General features: G+C 44.2%; 1 protein-coding gene and 1 long non-coding RNA gene across 4 annotated transcripts; one reads left to right on the top strand and one right to left on the bottom strand.

Moving 5' to 3' along the window:
• Positions 1-473: 473 nt before the first annotated feature.
• LOC115317186 lies at positions 474-3,089 on the bottom strand. The gene is made up of 3 exons (XR_003918002.2): positions 2,965-3,089; positions 1,389-1,476; positions 474-607 (listed from the first exon to the last, which is right to left on the bottom strand). It is a non-coding gene; the product is annotated as an uncharacterized LOC115317186 (long non-coding RNA).
• A 1,316-nt stretch (positions 3,090-4,405) lies between these two features.
• On the top strand, positions 4,406-14,920 carry LOC121048149 (zinc finger protein 316-like). 3 transcript variants are annotated; one of them, XM_042286634.1, is made up of 6 exons: positions 4,406-4,644; positions 5,908-6,037; positions 6,788-6,896; positions 10,751-10,757; positions 12,111-12,154; positions 14,004-14,920. In XM_042286634.1, the coding sequence occupies exons 2-6, from the start codon at positions 5,987-5,989 to the stop codon at positions 14,396-14,398; spliced, it is 606 nt and encodes a 201-aa protein (XP_042142568.1). In that variant the 5' UTR covers positions 4,406-4,644; positions 5,908-5,986; the 3' UTR covers positions 14,399-14,920. The 3 variants fall into 3 exon arrangements, with proteins under 3 accessions (XP_042142568.1, XP_042142569.1, XP_042142570.1); XM_042286635.1 differs by having other exon boundaries at positions 4,430-4,644; positions 5,890-6,037; XM_042286636.1 differs by lacking the exons at positions 10,751-10,757; positions 12,111-12,154 and having other exon boundaries at positions 4,454-4,644.
• Positions 14,921-21,148: the final 6,228 nt, after the last annotated feature.

Consider the following 21,148-nt stretch of genomic DNA (forward strand, 5'->3'; position numbering starts at 1 on the left):
CATTCAAACGTTTCCATACGCGTCAACTCCCATCTTTCATTTTCAGATAGCGCACGTCGAGGTAGCGTTATCTTATCCGGGAACGGGCTGTCGAGAGCGCAAATGAAAAGGGTACACGAGCGGAAGTTTGCCTCTTAGTGCGCATCACATAAAAATATGCGAGCATCGTTCCAGAGATCGGAATCGAAGGACAACCTTTTAGGACGCGGACGTGTTCCAGACTGGTGTCTGGTGCTCTGGCGTATGCAAGCGCGCTTGCTTGTTGGTGTGCCGCAATGAAAGGCTGGAAGACGTCCAAGCACAAACTGAAAGCGCCGAAGTCGCTCCACATTCAGTCTGCTTGATCAGTCTCGCTGATGATCACATAGGCACAGGAAGATGACAAAACCTGCGACATGTGGCGTTGTAGCGCCTCTTGGCTGACCCAAGCAATGCTTGCAAGAATCGATCAAAACAATCAACGTAAACTGAAATTGTCCTTTCGCAAAAAATGCGTTTATTCAAACCCCATCGACGATGCGTGCACCATGCATGTTGCGCTTTCGTGATCTGGTGCTTGCAGAAGAGATCAGGGTCCGTGAACGCCTCGATGCTTCGCAGCAGGGCTCTGTCACAAATGAAGGAACCACAGGTAAGTAACAGTAGGTAAGACACACACCGTGAAAGATATCAGAACTAGTTTCGAAGGGCACACTGTTTCTTGACAGCGAATAAACTCGGGCTTGAGATTTCAGCATAAAGTTGGCCTGTGCACTGTAGGCCACCGATTCCCTTCTCCTCTAGATGATGTCACGAATGTACTTTTTCAAAGCTACAAGCTAAGAAAAAGAAATAAAATAAAAAAAAATACTGAGTCCTGGCGCCTCTGAAAATCAAGGACGCTGACTGGCTCCATAAAGGTTCTAGTCTCCCTCCAGTCTGGGGGGGTCTCTCCTAGCTCGAGCTCAGGTAGAGGCCCCGTAAAAAGGAGGGGGAGGGGGGGGGGGGGGGGGGGGGGGCCTCTATATATGCTCCTTGGGTAACATTCAACCAACACTTCTACAGCTATGCATTCTTTCAATTTATCCAGGACTTGTCATCTCTGTTCCCCAAGCACAGGACTAAGAGAAAAGGACCTTCGGTATAAGGGGGGTCTCAGACCCCCCGCCAAAGTTGGAGGGGGGTCCCGGACCCCTTGAGACCCCCCAGACTTTAAGCACTGGTTCTAGGGCTTCAAATTGGACTAGATCGCAGTGCGGGGGTTTAGGATTGGGAACCATGCTTTGCCCAGGAAAACACTTGGAGCTGTACCTTCCATTAATTGTGAAAACAATAAAGACAGGCAAAAAAAAAAAAAAAAAAGTAGGACCGGCAGTTGCCGTTTTAAAGAGGCTGTAGAGCATACGTACTACTTTGAGGGGCTTTTGGCCTTGCACTTGTCGCAGGGACAATCGCCATCAGGGCACTTGCACGAGGTGGTGCAGGTGCACTTGGGGTCTGCGTCAAGAAATAAGAGAACACAGTGAAAAACGGCTAGGGGTCCACATCGCATGAGCGACTAGGACCCTTTTTCTCCTCCGCTACGGTATCCGTGAAGAAAACAGGGAGTTTTCGTAGACCGCGCTGCCCTTTCCGCTAAGCGTTCCGCAACGAAGAAGTTGCTACTGCGCCTGCGCACCGATAGCCTTGACTGTGGAGTTCCCGCTATCGTAGCGGGTTGCGGAGGGCCTTGCGGGACAGCGAAAACGATCTACAAAAACTCCCTAACGCCGCAGCTGCGCATGCGCGCCGCCAGCCTTGTCTGCATAGTTCAAGGTCTTGGATGAAGAAAGAATAAACAATTAAAACAGGGACAACACAACTACATCTGACGAAAACTGCTGTTGAATTTTAAAATCCGAGATAACCCTACCACCCTGACTTGCACTTCGCGTGTTTTATCTTTCCTTCTCTCCCCTTCTCTCCCCTACTCCTACTGGGTATAGTCGGCTGCTCGCTGTTGAAAATTTACTCGTCTGTTGCTAGTTGAAAAGATGTAGTTGTGTTGTCCCTGTTTTAATTGTTTATTCTTTCTTCATCCATGACTTCAACCAACACGCTCTTCTACTAAGCATTTCAAGGTCTTGTGGTGCTACGTTCACGGCGCTTCGCGGCGGCGGTCTGCGGTGGCTAAATACGAAACATGTGAACCTACGCGACCCACCCGAAAACGCCGCTTGGCGGCGTCGACCATTCGCTAAAGTTAAAGCCCCTTGATATGTTTTTTAGCTGAAGTGGCTTTCGATGAAAAGTCGGCGTTCGACCAACGGAGTGCCACCCCCGCGCACTGACAGGCGGAAGTGGAGTAGGTGAATTCACTTAGATATTTAGTATTGATTGCGGATAGCGAGAACATGAAATGTTCGCAGTTCCACCAAACACCCACAACAACCGGTCAAAACAAGAAAAAAGGAAAAAAAAAAACGACAGTGACATTTTGTCGTTCGATTTCTTTCAATTGTTTCAGCTTTGACCAAATTGCTGCGAGTGCTTGGTGGAACTAAGATTTTATTCATGCGACATTTCATCGGTTGAAAATCTGTTTACTTTTCCATTTACACTTTTTCCTACATTCACTCTGATGTAGAAAACAGTGGAAATGGAAAAGGTATAAACTACTGAAATGGGGAAATCAAAAAGTGAAACAAAATCAAGTCCAAGCAGGAAGTGACGGAAACGACAAATCCAGAAAACGCCAAAACAGGATAAAAGTAGGAAACGATGAAAATGACTGCCACAAAGCGGCAAAAAGGGCAGAGTCGGAAGACGACGAAAAATAACTCAAAAGACGTTAAAAAAAGAAAAAAAAAAAAGGCAATGTCAGAAAGCGACAAAAAAATGGCAAAGTCAAAAATTGGAAAATGAACTTTGTCACGTAGGTCACGTATGTTCTAAGATAAAGTCGCTAAATAGGAAAACAAAAAGTCAAAATCGAAGCCAACTCACCACCACACTTGCAGACACGGTCCATATCTTGCTCTTGGAGTTCCTTGGAGAAGGTCTTCGAAATTGCAGGCTCTCTTCGGAGCTTTCCTGTTCGCGCCACGTTTTTTATAGCCAGATTTGAAGTCTTCGCGCAGTGCGCAAAAACGGTTCTGATTGGCTGAGGCCGTCCCCCGCGCCGTCTGCAAAACCTAGGCGCCGTGCTCAAAACGGCAGCGAATCAATTTCGAGCGAGCACCGATTGCTGTAACCTTGGCAACGATGGAAACTTCTCGAACAGCTTCGACTGACGTGCTGATATGAGTCACTTTGGAAAAGGTGAACGAATGAAAACAACGACAGGCGTATCACGTGTCGATAGCAGACAACCATTCCTTTTCGTTTATTTGTGTCAAATGTGAATAATACGCTCGTCTGGGCAGTCCAAGCCAGTGGCGTCGAAACAAACAAACAAAAAAACGTCATTATGTCTGGCGTCAAGATTTAGGGGCGGGGGGGGGGGGAAGAAATGCTCCCCCCCCCCCCTCTTTGCACCAGACATATGACATAAGGTGAAGGGTATGGTAATGCCCCCTCCCCTCTCGTCAAAAAATTCGTGTAAGCGATGCGCCACTCCCTGAATAGGCGAGTGTGCGGTTTAATGTAACACATCCTTGTTGTGAATTTTTTTTATAAAAAAGAACAACATACATTTGAGTTGTCATATTGTCGCTTCTCTGGCTTTGTGATTGCGCGGAAAAATGATAAATGTTCGAATAATCTCCGCTCTGTCAACATTTGACGAAATTTGATTTGACTTCTAAACAGGAGTGTGTGTGAGAGTATCCGCTGTGACATTAAGCGAAAGCAACATATTCCCCGAAGCCCTCTCTGGATGGCGAAGGACACGACCACTTAGGCGAATTGTCGTCCTGGTTCTTGGTATACATCGTAGCGACCTTGTTGATTTGCAAGCGCCGAGCATCGCAAGACGAGACAGTTTTATTTATTTATTTATTTTTTATTTACCGACGGTCACCGTTTGCATTTTAGCATTCAGCACTATCCGCGCGCATGGGAAGCTTTATTGGTGGCAATGCATTTGAAAGCAATCGGTGGAATAAGAAAAAAAAATAATTTCTACTATAATAAGCAACCTTCAAGCGGGAGTACTAGAAAATAAAATAAATTATTCTTCCATGATGATTATTAAGTTTACTTTTCATATTTTTGCAAGCATCACAACGTGAGCGCTCAAAACTGGCTGACGCGGCCGTAACCGAAACTGAAACTCCAAAAATCACGTTTGGTGAATGCGTTTTAAATAAATGACAAATTAAACTACGCTCATACTATATTTTATTTAAAAGAGAGGTGCGTAATAACTAAACTATTACAAAGGCAAATAAGGCCCACACCAAACTGCCCAAATCTCTTGCTGTTGTTTAGGCCTCAAGAAACCAACAGAATCCAATCCAAATATCCAAGCAAGCAAACCGACTGCCGATTCTGCCAGTTCTGCCGTCTGTCGTCGTTTGGTCGTTGCTTGATAGTTTACTTCGTAGGTTAGTTCGTTGTCATCATAATTTCCCCGAAGACTACAGCCACCAAGCATGTGCTACTTTCTGAGAATACTCGTAGAATATTTCCTCCCTTTCTGCTTGAAAGCTTAACGGCTGTCGGAGTGAGGGAATCGACCTTACGGTGAGCTGCTGTTCTGGACATTTAACATTGCTCTACTCTAAATATTACCTGTGGTTTGGGTTGTGTCATTGCACACACTTCATGCAGTGTGCAGCGAATAATATTTTCTTTCTTCACACGTTTATCTCTAAGATTTAGAAATTTAAATTACATGAGAGTTTCAAAATCCACAACCACAGTAAACGGCAAGCCGAGTGTGACGCATCGCCGTATAAGTATCGATCCATTTGCCCTATCAGTGGTCATCTCTGCGACCACAAACAAAACTTCCACGTCGCCCGTGTCAACATTTTCTTGAGATTTTTCTAGAGCCTATTTCAGTGTTAAAAGCTGCAGGGGAGGAATAACGTCCCTACGCCACCCAGTGCCAACGTTACTAGATTAGGTCAGTTTTGGAACTCCCGCAGAAAAGGGGGTATCCCCTCCCCCTCCCTTCACTCCGCCTCCCGCCATTTGAAGTGCCATCTAGATTGTACAGTCGGGGACAAAAGTCTCCAGGACGCGCGAGCTGCGACTGAAACGCATTGCTCTGCCATCTGCCGGCGGGTCGCCTGGTTTCGAGATCACACAAAAGCGCATGCGCGTCCTACTGTGCCTGCAAACATGTGTGTTTTCCCGCTCTTCTGTGACGAGGCGCCTAACTCGGAATCTGGCGCGTGGTACCGCCTCAGAGATAGCGCTCGCGGATGACTTGCGTCTGCTACACATTCCAAAACTGGAGATACCGGTTGTGTCATTGCACCGCATTTCGACGCGTCAGCGCAGCTTGTTTATGACCAGTTGAGTATATCGCTCACTTGAGCTGCCGGGACTTCTTGCTTTATAGGTAGGGTGTGTACTTTCCGGTTTTAACCGAAAAACACCGATAAACATCCGTCGGTGACGAAAATACAAAATCGGTTAAAACCGAAAAACACCGGTAATTGGTTATTTTAAGGGTGTGTATTTTCCGGTTTTTACCGAAAAACACCGATGAACATCCGTCGGTGACGAAAATATAAAATCGGGTACTGCCTGTGCAAATAGCGTCCATAGGCAGTTCCCTAACTGAGCTAATCTAGTAACATTGCCCAACGCTAACGCACCATTTCTCCGACGTCACGTAGAGAAAGCAATATCCATCGGCGCGCTTTGTTTAAAATTAATGCACGAAAGCTTCAGCACAGACGAGTTAGGACGCCGTCATGACAGCGACACTTGCCTTTGCTCGCTTTTCTTGCTGGAACTTGTATGACCATCCACCAGGTTTGCAATGTCTTACAGCATGACAGACAGTTCAGCTCACTGATCTCCAAGTCCAGCTCCTGCAGCAGCACTTGTTGCCACATCGAGACCACTTGGGATGCATGGGAGAGATAGGAAGGTGAACACACCGGTCCGAGATGCATCCCAGGTACCATACTTATAGTGATGGGCATGCAGCATTAGGTAGAGGGAGTTCCCTTCTTGATTCAGAGCCTTTGGTTCATGAGTGTAGAGTGCACCATTGTATACATTTGAAATGCATATTACAGACATTTGTGTAGTAAACCTGTGTTGCAGCATCTCACTTGTGACGCCATACAGAGATGTTCATGTTGTGGTGCAATGTCTATTCCAAAGATAAGAATATCATATCTAGGGTTCCATGTTTTCGGTGAATACCGTTAGACCCCAAAAATTAACCCCCGAGTCGGTTTAATCAAAATCTGGGAAAAGCAATAAACCTTGAATTCGAGATGTCCTTGAAGAAGAAAAACTCGAACTCCACGGGAAGAACTTTTGATCTACGGCTTTGTTTCCAGTTCACCCGGAACACAACCCCTGACGAACCACCCTCGAAGCTGCTGTTTTCTTCGGAACCAAACACATTACTTTGGTTTCTTTTATTATCGTTATGGAGATGCTTTCCAAGTATATCCCGGCCACGCGTATTTTCCTCGAAGGTTGGGAAAATATACGTCCGTGCACCATTTTCTTCGATATAAACCCCGATTGTCCCCAATTTTCTTGTCGGACGCCAATAATTAATGTTGAAAAGCACAGAATCTGTAGGATAAAAATAAACCCCTAAACAACACCCCCAAATTTGAAGAAAAATGAACACCGAAAATGCAAAACCATAATCGTATCGTATAAAAACATCTTTTGTTTTCTTTTTCAGCAACTCTCTCACCTGACCGTGCCCAAAAAATGTCGATCAACCATGATCGACGGGCATAACGGCCCATTTCATAACTCCCGCGGAGTTCTCATGCTTGCTGCACTATCTCGTAGGTAGTTGGAAGTCTACAGTTTGGGTTTTTTGTGTTTCTCTTCCTCTTTCTGCATGACAACAATTTTTAATCTAGGCATGAAACTGATGGCACGTCGTCATTATAGACCGCCATAGCCCCCGCTTCTATACGCCCGTCATGTGCTTGCAAGAGTGGCAAATCCTCGATTAATTTTTTGGATGGCAGCAGTAGGCCTGATGATGAAGCCAGCTAGATAATCGTATTTTAATTCTGGTCATGTTTTTGAGGGTAAAAGCTCTAAAAACAACGGACAAGTAAAGGAAACGAAGAACACAAAGCAATCTGTGTTGTTCGTTTCTTTTTCTTTTACTTGTTCGTTGTTTTTAGCACTTTTACCCTCAAAAACATGGATCACCAACTAGCCCAAGTGCATACCCTTCTATAATTCTGATCACCTGTGCTTCACTACATTGAGAAACTTGACTAGTTTAGTGGTAGTTCAAAATATTTTTAGAGCTAGAACTGTAGATTTTGCAGTGCTTATGTTGTTAAAATGAAAAAGATTTTGCATATTAAAAATCGTTTTGGCACTTTTTCTTTTGAGATAAGCCATATTGTCACGAATGACAATTGATGAGGTGACGAATGACTGAAGAAAGCTAAACATTGATTGTGGCAAACTTGTGACCAAAACGAAATAGAAGACTAGGATGTGATGGGCCTGAAGCTGAGCTGGTTGATTCATTGCTATATATAGTGCCAGCTCAACATGAAAGAAGGATTAGAGAGAGACAGAAAGGCATACACATCGCTGGACTAGCTACTGTGTAATACATAATCTTTTTGTTCATCTATATTGAGTTTCACTTTCTCTTTTTCTTTATCTACATCTAAATTGCATTTCATTTAATTGAGGAACTTCTTCCTTTTCTTCTAGTCCTATAACCGAGCACCTTCCTCGTCTTTCATTTGTCTGCCATGGGTGCGGCCCCTCTAAGATACAAAACTTCCTTGTGGTGTAGCGCGATGGAAGGCGCACTCATACAATTGTCCACCTTTGCGTCAATAGCGAGGGCCTCCAGGACTTCTCAAGCAAACTTGTGGCGTTTTCTTGCTAGGATGTTTAGGCTAGAAAACTCTGGTACACACTGACATACGACAATGGGCGGATAGGTGCTCTGCTGCTGTGGCGGCCTTCGCCGAAGCTTCGCAGGCGTCGATGGTGGCATAACAGCAGGATTGAGCGCGCAAGTGAGACTGAATCCGGCTTGCCACGCGGAGCCCGTTATGTACACATGTGGGCTTCTGGACCAATCAGCGTAGAAGGTTCGGCGCGTAGAGCATTCGGACCTTGAACAAGCGTCAGGGTTCTCAAATTTACCGGAATGAGACATTTAGAGAAATAACAAAAATGTCTGTCTGCTCCCAGGAATCATACCTCGGCACTTTTCGTGGGAGCCAAGTACGATAACTGTTCGGCCGCAGATGCGCGTGACAAAATCTTTACCCAATTTGTACCGATTTTCGGAAAACAATTGTGTTTGATGAATTATATATTGCATTATGATTCAAGTCTCTGCTTTGATGTCTGTATCATTCAAAAGCTCATTTATTTAGCTTCATTTCTATATACAGCATCATATTATAAAGCTAATGGTTTCTCCAGGAAATGAGCATAATGGAAAGCCACACAAGACAGGCATTTTCCCCATAGTCAGTAAAAAGTTTAGAAATTTTGGATGCAGTGATAATCGTGACCCCTTCTGAATGCACCTTTATTGACTTTGCTCATGTGATGTCACACACAATTTATTTTACTCCCGAATATTACGTAGAAGCGAGGGGAAAGCCAGCTTTCTGGTGACTTCTTCATACAAGATGCATTTTAGTTTCATCTTTCTTTTCTCCAACTGTTTTGCACTTGAACATAATCTTTATTATTTTATTTATTTCACAATACAGTCTACGCTCATTACAACAGACCTGGTTACAACAGACATTTGGATATAACATACCGATTTGTGAAGTTAAGTTGGTTTTCCTCTACATTCTATTGACTCAACTTCATATCTGCATACAACATACTCCACTTACAACAGACCAAAATCTTGGTCAAAATCAAGGTCTGTTATAACGAGCTTAGACTGTACTGCAGGCCCCCATTAGGGCCCAGGCAGGAGTGGGGGGAAAAACGAAAAGGGAAGGGAGGGCAGAGTTCAGTTCCTTCAGCTTTTCTGTTCCTTCTTGTTGTCTTCACCACGAGACTGACCGGTACCTACACCCTAAGCAAGTTTGGAACAATAACCGCCTACCTCTGACATATTTACTTGCAGTGTCCCATAAAAGCTACACTTACAAGACAAATTCCGCTGGAAGGAACTCAAGTTTCTCGACAGCAACATAAAATTAATCATTTAAGTGCCTTCAGCCATCTTCAAGATTTTTTTCTTAGAGTTAGATGAAACAAACAAATCGGCTCTGTTTTTGTCTGCTATAGATTCTACTAATGTTGGTACCATTCGTGGGAAAGCGAAATGGGCAGTGCATGAGGTAGGAATATTTTTTTACTTTTCTCAAGCCTATTCGCACTAGTGAGACCCAAGTATACTCTCAGCCAGCACCAGTGGTCCAAAAACCTTCCTTATCGCGGTGCGATTTCGACGATGAAAGCGGAGCTTTTCTTTCAGTTTCGTTTGCAAAACCTTATGATGTACTCGAGGGGAATTGCAGCGTTGACATAGCCGAGGGAATTCCCGCTTGGCGACGATAGTCTAACGCGATTCAAGGATTGGACAGGAGCACTGAATGAGCACTGGACTTAGGCTTGTGACAATCAATGGCTCGGCGAACGTCTGGGTAGCGGCTCGTGTCCAGTTGCTGTGACGATGAGACTAGCCGAGCTCTAAGCGCTTCTGCTTTGCCAACTTCAGCTCGTGGCAGTGATGAACTTTGGCGGCATATTGTTAGCACCAAATCAGATGGCCGCCCGTTCTGGATACGATTCGAGGGGGTGGGCACTGCTATTTTTTCCTAAATTTCTTGTTTTTTCTGACTGCCATATATATTTTTCTATTGTGTGTGAGTGCAGGCTTTCCTGATTTTAATGCATTTATGCTTTCCTCTTTGTTTCCTCTTTGTTTTGTGTGTTTTGCTGACTGTTTCTTTCTATATTTCTATAGAAATCTATAGAATCTATTCTATAGAATTCTAGTTTGGCATCTCAGGCAGGAGGGCCAGGAAGATTAATTGGGCTGGCACGATTGGTCAAAGACTATCACATTCAATAAGTATGCGATTTGGCCACAAGTCTGGCTTTGTGTATGGTTTAATGCACCATCTTTCAGGTAATGATACTTTGACAGACTGTTCTAGGAAGTAGCAAAAGGCAGGGCCGTACCCAGAAAAACATTTCGGGGGGGGGGGGCGTTTTTGGGGACAACGGCGGCCATTTTGAAAGTGTCTATTGTCTTATTTTCGCCTATGAATCATGTGCATCGGTGGCATATAATGGAGTTACAGCAAACCGGAGAACCGGTCCCGGTTTGGTACCCGGTAGCCAACCGGCGCCACTGCGCGTGCGCAGAGGTGGAGATTAAAATCGGCTGGCTGCCAGTGCACCGACCAGGGCCGTACCCAGAAAAAAATTTCGGGGGGGGGGGGGGGGGGGGGGGGGGTCAGAACCCCCTAACCCCCCCCCCCTGGTTACGGCCCTGGCGAAAGGCACTACTCACTTAGCAGCTGAAGTGTTGTTATTCTGAAGCGTAGCTTATTTGGTGACTAGGATTTGTATTTGTCTTGGAACAGATCGTTTTTGTTGACTTATGATTGACCTTGGTGCAATGTACATTGCAAAGAGCTTTCAAACTTATGCAATTCGTTTTATTTTTCAGGTTTGAGGTATACGAGTTTCAACATTCTTACAAACATTTACAGTGAGGCCCACAATAAGCCGTGGCAAGGTCCTCCTGCAGATCTTCGGAGAATAGGCATTGTGCGGACCTTCAGAGTTGAATCTCCAGAAGCAGCATTGAAGTCACCTGGAATCGGCCATCTTGTTTCTTAGAGCATTTCATAGGATTACACGTGATGAGCACTGCGCCAATTGAAGTCTTTTTAACATGTGGGTCGTCTCAAGCAAGGTTGTTACCGAGGCTTTCATGATACGTGATCCGGTAGGAGTTCTATTCTGTGATATTGATATGGTCAAGCACTTTCATATTTATTTTCTGTTTACTCCGTGGTATGTACTATAGCGCAGTAATTCTATGTTGGAAGATGGTTTAGTGCTGTTACGCTTCATCACCGGTTGTTTCATTGGCCACTTTTTCGCATGTTGTACCTGTGACAGATGTTTCTGAACTACTCTTTGTGCCCAAGGTGTCTCCTTAAATTCCATTTTAATTTTTAACATTGCTGGTGGGACAGAGGGACTGATAGATTGTTTAGCAGATATTCTTTTTATACATGTTTCTTCATAAATTGTTTTTTAGGTGATTTTTATGAAAGAAATGTTGACAAAATATTTCCAGACTGCCAGAAAAAAATTTGTTAAAACGTGGGACTTAAGTGGCTTTCGACATGGGCCAAGAAAAAGATGCAGTCTCAACCATTTGCTTGTCCTACACCGAGGGATCGGTGGCCAAGTGGCCTAGCGCACACCAGCTCGGAGCACGTGGAGCAGAAGCTCACGCTGCAGAACATAGGATCCTTGGTTCAATCTCCACCCCTGCCCGTTTCGATCTGGAATAGCATAGTACCGGCGTGCGGTCATGCATCACTACTGCATGGTGCACATTACAGACCCCAAACTAGCGGTTGTACTGCACTCACTAAATTGCTCATCTACAGCTTGGAGACAAGTCGCCGTTGAGGCAGACTTAACTTCAGACTGTATGAACATACACGCAACATTATTATTGCTTGTCCTACACTTAGTTTGTTCAACAGGACTTTGACCCATATGTTTACTCTATGAATTCATAAATTTTATCATTTTCTATGTATACTGCTCTGCATTATGTGTACCATATTATGTTGTAGCTTATACTTATTGCATTTACTACAGTATAGGTAGTTTACTATACTGTGGAGACACCATATTCATGTAATGAAAAATCGGGTTGACTAGCTTTTTGACCGACATGTATGCCATGGTTTCTCTGAAGTTAAACATACAGGAACCCATATCCCCAAATTACTTTGACTAGGGATATATTCAGATTTCCCCCCACTCCTTCATTTCTTTCATAGGTGGCTGCTTCAGGTTCAGTTCCTGACGCATAGGGTTCTCGGTTGTAAGAAACTCTTGTCATTCGCTACTTTCATGTTCTTTGTAAAGACCACTTTCTCTTCTCACATTCTTAACTTAGTCCACAAGTTTTGTCTACACAAAACTGAATATTTAAGTTGCCTCAATCAAAGAATTTTTTTAGTAACCGTCGGCTAACCTTGTGTATGGGCACACTTAAAAGGGCGATGCAACAATATTTATAGTTTGCGAAAATACTGCTTAGTATGAATCCCTGATGTTAATGACATATGAAGCACACATTCGTTTTTCACCACACGCAATAGAAGCTGCAGAGAAAATTAAAGAAAAGCAGCATTTACCCCTCCACTCGCAGCTGGAACAAGTGGCCACATGGTTTGGAGCCGATTATATGCCGCCTAATCATAGCCATGTGCTGGGGTTGTCAAAGGACATGGTTTGTGCTGAGTTCCAGACATTGTTATGGTTCAGCTATTGTTGTCATTACAGCGATAGGAAACTGGCCACTACCTGAATGCTTGTGAAGCTATTGATTATCACGAGCTTAAATCGAGGTCTCATGCGATGCTCAGGTCCAGTCTATGAGCCGCATTCAAATATCATCACTGGGCGATACGGCTATCCTCCAGCTGCGTCGTCAAGTATTGCGAAGGAGAGATTGAAAGAAAACGCTTGTTTTTATTCTTGAAATGACACTGTAACAAAGAAGTTTCTTGGTCAATGGCATTGCATGCGAGTGTACTTGGGTGTCACTAGTGTCAGTAACCTTTTGTAAAGTAAAAACATTCCAAGCGAATATTGTTGCACTGCCCCTTTAACCTAACTTTCTGTCGATTGTAGTTTGTTCATTCGCAACAGTTGTCAGTTTGCTCCTTAGCGGAAAGTGGGAAGGACAAAGGCTGGTTCACATGCATCCCAGTGCTGATTCAATGCGATGAACAGAGTTGATGCAGAACGTAACTTGGCACTGATGCAGTGCTGTATGACTAATATGGTGCAAAGTCAGTGCTGCATCAACAAAATCGGTGCTGTTTGCAGTGCTGACGTACAGCAGTGGCATAGGCAGAAAGGTGGTCTGGGGAAGTCAAACCCCCCCCTCCCCCACCCCAAAATCCTAACTTATTTTTTTGAGTAAACGAAGAGAAATATTGAATGACCACCGAATTATTCCAGCCAGCTGGGGGGGTTTGGGACGGTTGTGTTTGTACCCGTGTATCATACAGTACATCTACTACTATACGCGAAAATGATACAAAGCAACCACCCCCTGCCCCAATCATGAAAATCCCCCCGACAATGGTACCTGGCTGCGCCACTGGCACTGAGGTAGCACTGTGGTGTACGGCGTGTCTTTCCCCAAAAAAGTAACGGGTTTTTATTTCGCCACAAAAATGAAGCATGCATTGCCAAGTGTTCATGCTCCGACCATATGAAGCGCTAGCAGTCTGGACCAGATGCCAAAGTTTCAGAATGAACCGTTACCTTGTTCAAAAGTTATGTTATTTTCTGGACATTTTAATGGGTAAATGAGGCCCATTCTTGGTAACTGGTGCCATTCATCTTCATGTAATGGGGGGCTCTGTCAGTCGCCATTTTCCCATTGAAAATTGAAGAAAATCACTAACTTTTTAATAAGATAACGGTTAGTTTTGAACAGAAAACTGCCAGTGCTACATTTTGACCGAGAATGAGCGTTCAGTGTAAAGCAGTTCATTTCGACGGTAAAAAAAAAAAAATCTTTTTTGGGGGGTGGGACACCCTGTACATGAGAACAAGCTTTTAGCTTGTCGCTCCCTGTGTGGTACCAACGCGGAGCTCAACGAAAACAAATTCATGGCACCGCCGGATAACCGAATGCCGCACGTTTGTTGCAGACGCCGTCCAACGCCGCTCGTGCGTGCCCGATCTCCAGCCCGATCACGTCGGCGGTTACGTGTTCAGGACCGTGTTCGGCGTGAACAAGCGGCCAATCGGGCGGAGGACCGTGCGGCCGTGCATGGCGCTTCCGGGCGGGCGCTGCTTTGAGTGCCGCTTCTGCCCCAAGACGTTCATGTACAAGCACCACCTGATGGACCACAACCGCACACACACCGGCGAGCGGCCGTTCAAGTGCCACCTGTGCACCATGTCGTTTGCCCGCAAGTTCACGTTGGTGGAGCACACTCGGCGGCACACGGGCGAACGCCCGCACAAGTGCGACTTCTGTCCGCTCAGGTTCAGGTCGAGGTCATCGCTGACGCAGCACATGAAGAGGTGCCGCAACGGGTAGGGAGGCCCTGCTATTGAGTGGTTTCACGTGGCATACTTCCGGCTCCTTGCCGGATGCCATGCTGGTGAAATTTTGCTAGGTGTCTTTTTATGTTCGTGGGCAGTGTTTTCCAGCTCTGTCGGTTGTTTTAGCGTCGCGATCGATTGCGTCTGCTGGAGCAGTCGGTGACGAAAGGAGCACTGTCTGACTTTCGACGTTCATACATATCGCTCTTTATTCAAACTTATGTTGAGCCGGTGATCGAGAAGTCGACCTATCGGCGGCCATACAGGCCCCAGCAGGCCCCAGTAGATTCTGAAAGGAAGCGAATTGGAATAAGCATGGATTTATGCATCCTAGACGTGTCCCCGGTCATACTTGGAGAGTTCTGTCGTCGACGGACTCGCTCGGTCATGCTTCAGTGTTTCACCAACGCCAAAAACAACAGCAATAACTAAATTTTGGTGGCGATGCAAGCTAGTCGGCGCATACTTTGAAAAATGGAACACGGCACGCCAACGACGAGGACGCAAAGAAAATGGACATAGGACTAGTGGTGACTTTCAACTGATAGGGTTAATAGAAAGAAACTGAAACAGCAGTAAACAACTTATTCATGGTTTATCAACAGATGTCAAGGAATGCAATCTCCTTTCAATGTAAATAAACCGATGTTTGGCTGACCCATTGGTCATACCTTTCTTTTTTGATGATGCAAGCTTCCAGAATTTCTCTTGCACGCTGATACCCACCCCTTTCAATGATGGTGACATTATCAAAGTCGGGGCGACACCCACAATCTGCACAGTGTAGTGGAAGGTGTTCCTCCCTCTGTTAATCGCAGGGTCCGATCGTGCTCTCTCATTCTCAGGTTTATGGACCTTCCTGTCTGGCCAATGCACTCTCGTCTGCAAGTCGGCTGAATCTTGTAAACAACACCGACGGCACAATCTGTATACTTTTTTTCTATGCTTTACTGTACACATGTGCTTATTGCCACTCTTGTTTGCAACTCTGGGGCACAGTTGTGCCAACTTTTAGGGTGCCGAAAACACCAGGAGTACATCCTACCCAAGTGCTGTGGGGAAACCAGTGGTTTCTCCTTGAGCCTTTCTTTATGTACTTGGAGGCTGCTTTAGCTACGACGTGCCACCATTCAGTGCCTGTAAGTTTTGGCAGGCAGGTAGAGAGGCTAAAATCGGCAGGATTTTCAATGAGTGTTGTGTTGCCTCTAGCAGAAACCTTACTCAAGAAGGTAAAGGGTGGCCCCTTTGTACGTAAAGAAAGGCTGAAGGGGAGACCTCTGGTTTCCCGATACATCCGTAAGGCCTCGTAAACATTAACATATAGTACTTGGTATGACATACCCATGGTGTTTTCAGCACCATCAAAGTTGGCACAACTGTGCCCCAGAGTTGCAAGAAAAAGTGGCAATAACCCACGGGTGCAGTAAAACAAATTATACAGATTGTACAGTAGATGTTGTCTACAAGATTCTGCTGACTTGTGGACGAGTGTACATTGGCCAGACTGGAAGGTGTGTAAACCGGAGAATGAGAGAGCATGACTGAACCCTGCAATCGACAGTAGGAAGCACCTTTGACTACACTGTGCAGATTGTGGGTGTCGCCTTGACTTTGATAAATTCACCGTCATTGTAAGTGGCGGGAATAAGAGTGCCAGAAAAATTGTAAAAGCTTGCCCAATTAAAAGAAAGAAAGAAGGGAGGATTGATGTGTCAGCTAAACATGAGGTCATTTACATTGGAAGGAAATCCCCCTTCCTCGACATGTGTTGATAGACCACAACTGAATTGTTTACCGCTGTTTGTTTGTGTTTTATTTTCCATTAAACGTGTCAGTTGTGAAAGTCGGCGCTAGTCCTGTGTCCTTCTATTTCTTTGTCTCCTTGTCGCTTGCTCGCTGTGTTTCATTATTTGAAGCAATAACTAAGCCATGTTGGTGAACTGTGTATGTAAACAGACGACAAAAGTGCCAGACTCTGTTCATCGACGTGGTGGAAAACTGCTTGCTCAAAGGGAAAAGGCGTCTTGTAGAACCGCCCTATAAAGTAGGCTCGTGATAATTCAAACTCGGATAATTAATACTTCTCGGTAATTCAAACAAATTTTAAAATTTTGATTGTTCCGTAAGGTTTTTAATGTATTTATGAGACAATTCAAACGTCATTTTCGTGTAAGTCATATTTAGGGTTCGGAGTTTTCGGTTTAAACCGATAAAAACCGATAAAAGTACGCCGAATCCATTTTCGGAAATTCGGTTTTAACCGTAAAAGGTCAGTTTTTAGGTTCGGCAGTTTCGATTTAAACCGATAAAGACCGACAAAATTTCGTCGAATCCATTTCTTAAAATTCAGTTTTAACCGTAAAAGGTCACTTTTACCGTTCAGTCGTACCGCAGAGCCGTGGCGAGCGTGTTTTCAAACTCGTTGTGAGGAAGACTTACTGGATGCAAGCTCTGCATGTTGTGTTGTACTTCAAAACGTCGCACCGTGTCTCTTTCGGCGATTTTGGCTCAGGCAGCGCGTCATCTCCTCAACCTGCCAGCGTCCAGTGTTAGCGTTGAGAGGGCGTTCTCGAAGCTCAGGGTCATATATTAACAGGAAAGAAATAGTGTGGATCAAGAAGGAGAACCTGGGAAAGTACATGTCTGTGTGTACTATAATGAGATCACGTATTCCTGATGTACAGAAGGTGAGGTTTCATGTTTTTGGGGCATAGGCTTCATATCTGACTTGTTTGTACTTCTGCGTTTTTTTCTCGTTTCTTTTACAGTTGCACACATTTGCAAATGAAGTGTCCATTTCTTTTTCGATGTATCCGTGCCGTTATTCTTTGAGTGATCACAAATATTAGAGCTACGTACAAGGATCATCTGATCCGGTGTCCGTTGGTGTTTATTTTATATTCACCGAAAAAAGCCGATAAATTTTTGCGGGCATAAATATACGCCGAAAAAAACCGAAAATTGAATTTAAAAATAAACACCGAAAAAAGTACGCCGAATTTTGAAAAAATAGAAACCGAAAACGCAGAACCCTAGTCATATTTTTTGTTTTTGGAGCCCCGTTGAGCGCACTTCTTTCCGAGCACCGGTGCCTTGTGGAGAAGCAACACCCACGAAGCTCGCTTCCGCAGGTGTTGCTTCTTCGCAGTGCAGAGGTGATCGGTAAGAAGCGCGCTCAACAGAGCTAATAGTCCACAATAGACAACTTTTATGGTAAATGGACAAACTTGATTTTGTTTTGAGGTGTCATGTCCCGTTTAAACAGTCCATAATAGACAACATATTTTAGGGACGAATAAGTTGATCTCATACGCTTCACCAATGTTTCATGTGTGGCATACCTGCTTAGGATTAGTAAGCCTCTGTAGAGGAAATCATCAAATATCTGCTTTGTTATGTATAGCCATCCATATAACAAATCATAATTTTACCTTGCATCATATTTACATGAATTTCTGATAATTCAAACTTCTGATAGTTCAAGCAAAATTCGTGGCATCCTGGATTTTGAAATAATGAGGGTCTACTGTAGTGGAAAACAATGTAGCAAAAGTGTGCAGTATTGAATAAGTATGGATCTCGAAAAGAGTCAGATTTGATTTTAGGTTTAGAGGCCGCAGGGTTACACGGTGTCTCCGCAGAAGGTTTGGTGGCATGCTCCAGGCCGGGTATTGGCTCTGATGGCTCTTACCGTCTGCTTTAGTATGTCGGAAGGTGAAATGGAGAATAATCTAGTCCTTAACATGCGTCATGCAGCACGAATTACACGACTCTATGTCTACATGACACTCATTCTGATTTTATATGAGCAGAGATCAGAGATGAAGTACAGATATAATGAATGTATGGTATCATGAAGCAGAGTCAAATATGCTTGTCTTACGGTTACAAGCATTTTGGGAGCTCCTATACTGAAAGTAAAAATTGTTTCATACAAACTAATTTGACTGAAGATGGGTTCCCGTATGCCATATTTTTTGTAAAAGCTATAGACGGATTTTATGAATGACAGATTAGGTTCATAATGAATTCCGAATGATACAAGCTTCTTTGCGCTCCCATAAAGTGGGCATTTCTTAGGCTGTTTTGTGTATTCAAATATGTTATCTGTGGACTATGCTTCAGCTGCAGACTATGCCATAGGTGCAGATTATACACTGGGTGTGGACTATTGTCTGGAATATAGGGTAGTCGGATTTGATTTGAGCGGTTTTGGCTCGTGCGTGTAGACCCCTTCTTTATGAGGAAATGCTCGTATCTTCTAAAACACAGTATGCAACGGAAATAATAAAGCTTATGTTACTTGGTTAATTGTTTTTGAACGTTTTGAAAAGATCCGTGAGGCGACTGCATCCAGAGAAGGTAAGTTGGTCTAGAATTCTGTGAACATTTTGAATGTTGGTTCTACATATGTGGTGTGTTTAGCAGACTATACTCTGTGTCACCTGTTATGTGCAGTGCAGGCAAAGGCAGTGCCAAGCAAAGAGAGAAAGGCTGAGCACTAGGAAGGTGGGACGGGAGAGCAGGGCTATAAAGGGTGAAGGGAGAAAGTGAGAGCACTAGGAACGTTTGGAGATGTTTCACTCCTCCTTTCCAACCTTCCTAGTGCTTGCCTTTTCCACCCTCACCTGGCATAGCCTTCGCCTGTACTGCACGCAACTAGTGACACAGAGTATAGTGAGGCTCACATAGGCTATTTACATTTGTTCAGCATAGGTTCGCCATGGGATACTTGAATGCATCAGTGATATGGTCCTCAGGCTGCTGGGGCTCCGCTTTAGATATCAGAATTTCGTTGTAAGCTAGCACGAAACACTAATTTAGTAGTAGTGTAGTTCCCAGGTCTGTGTATTGCAACATCTAGATGACTGGCTCCCCTGAAATTAAGAGCAAGTAGCAGTCAAGTGCAGGGTAGGCTGTACTGTTTAATGCAATCACTGGGAAATGCCCAAAGGAATGGTTATCAATGTTTGCTACTTTTCATTTGTCGCTTTCCTGCAGTGCACCAGAGCACGAGGGCAGAAGTGTCCTTTCAGATTGTGTTTATCTGTTGTGTTTGTATGCGGCAGTTGGTCTGTGACTTGGCACTCCTTGCTAGTTTTTCAGGTGATGTTGTGTGATGACTATGGCACCAGTTCTTTGCACTTTGTTAGAGAGGAATTATAAAATTGAGTATGCCTGTTCCTTGGTTTTGTTTCATCCCAGGGCATTAACTTTTTCTTCTAGTCAGTTTGGAGTTTCTCTTGTATATTACACTCTATTTTGATTCTACTTTTATGGCTTATTCATAAGTCTTAACAAAACTAGGATAAATGTGGAATAGCCTTCTCTTGCATCGGATGAACGGTCACATTGACTGACAAATGCTTTTTGCACGTGAGGTACGCACTAGTTACGTAGGGTTCATTGTTCCTATGTGGAACCCTGCATAGCACGTAGGTGAAACATAGCTTTGGCCATGTAACGAGCTGGCTTGTATTTCAATACTTATTATTTTCTATCAAAGACCAGTATGCTGTTTGTTTTAAATTGACATTCAGGCTCTTCAATGTGTTTTTGTGAATCAGTCAACATATGGTGGGCTTGTGTGAATTAGTTCACCCTGTAGTATCAGTGAAAATATGCAATATGATTACTATAGCATTCATGTTCATTGTGTGTGATCTTTGACAGCAAGCGGATTGCCTTTTTCCAAATGCAAAGTTTTAACAGGTGAACTGGAAACTGATGTAAGGGTGGCTGTGAAGTTTAGAGTGTGCTTCGTGGTTTCTAGGATATCTCGCATGTCATACTTATAATAATAAAAGCACAGAGATGTACTCGGTAACTTAATGCTTTGGGTTATAACATTCAATTTTTTATGCACTGTAGAAGAAACCTGCAAATAGGTGACAGTCCACGTTCATCATGAGCAGCAACAATTGCCAAGCACCATGCATGTGCCTGCAACTGTCCTCTACTCTCGACGCTGTTCCTCAGCTAAAGTAGCCACGTTGTGTACTTTTGGAATGTCTGTCGGAAACAGAAGAATGATACCATGTGTGCAAGTCTGAATAATGCCTTAGTAGACACTGCTAACTTTTTAGATTTTATCCCAACGACGTCGTTTTTTAAGCTGAGCTAATCAGGATGATGTAAAAGTGTGATACGTTCATCTCGGCCCTTTCCCGGGACTGAGACAAAATGGACATCTGTGATCGACATCTTGATCTGCAGGAATGCCCACTATTATCTAAGTAATTCTGAAATAGTACCTGGATCTCCAGAAGCTGTGCTGATAGATCACGGTGTCCATTTTGGGATAAAAAAAAATGGTGACTGTCAGCTTCGAAACAAAAGCATCTTCACTCTTGCCATGCTTCATTACATGGCTTGCACTGACATCGCATCAAATGCCCCCGGTGGCCTTGCTGCTGAGCACATACTTTTCGAAGTATACATTACGCAGCACCAAATTTGTTTTTCCTTCCAAGAAAGCTTGAGAATGACAACCAGCATGATGCGATGGCGTCACACACAAGCCATGTATGTACAGCAGCGTTTCCATACTTGCATTCTCTTGATTTCAACAATATTGATGCCATTTTTTCTTGCCAATTCAGATGAGCCACATCCAACGTCGACACCTGAGCCATTGGCAGCCGCCCAACAACCACCTTTACTCAGATGTGATGCCTGCGGATGTCTCACTCTCACTCAAGACCGGCTAAAGCAGCACAAGCTTACGCAGTGCATAGTCTCGCAA

Source organism: Ixodes scapularis, unplaced genomic scaffold (genome assembly GCF_016920785.2).
Source record: "Ixodes scapularis isolate PalLabHiFi unplaced genomic scaffold, ASM1692078v2 PGA_scaffold8__174_contigs__length_109621045, whole genome shotgun sequence".
Lineage (NCBI taxonomy): Eukaryota > Metazoa > Arthropoda > Arachnida > Ixodida > Ixodidae > Ixodes > Ixodes scapularis.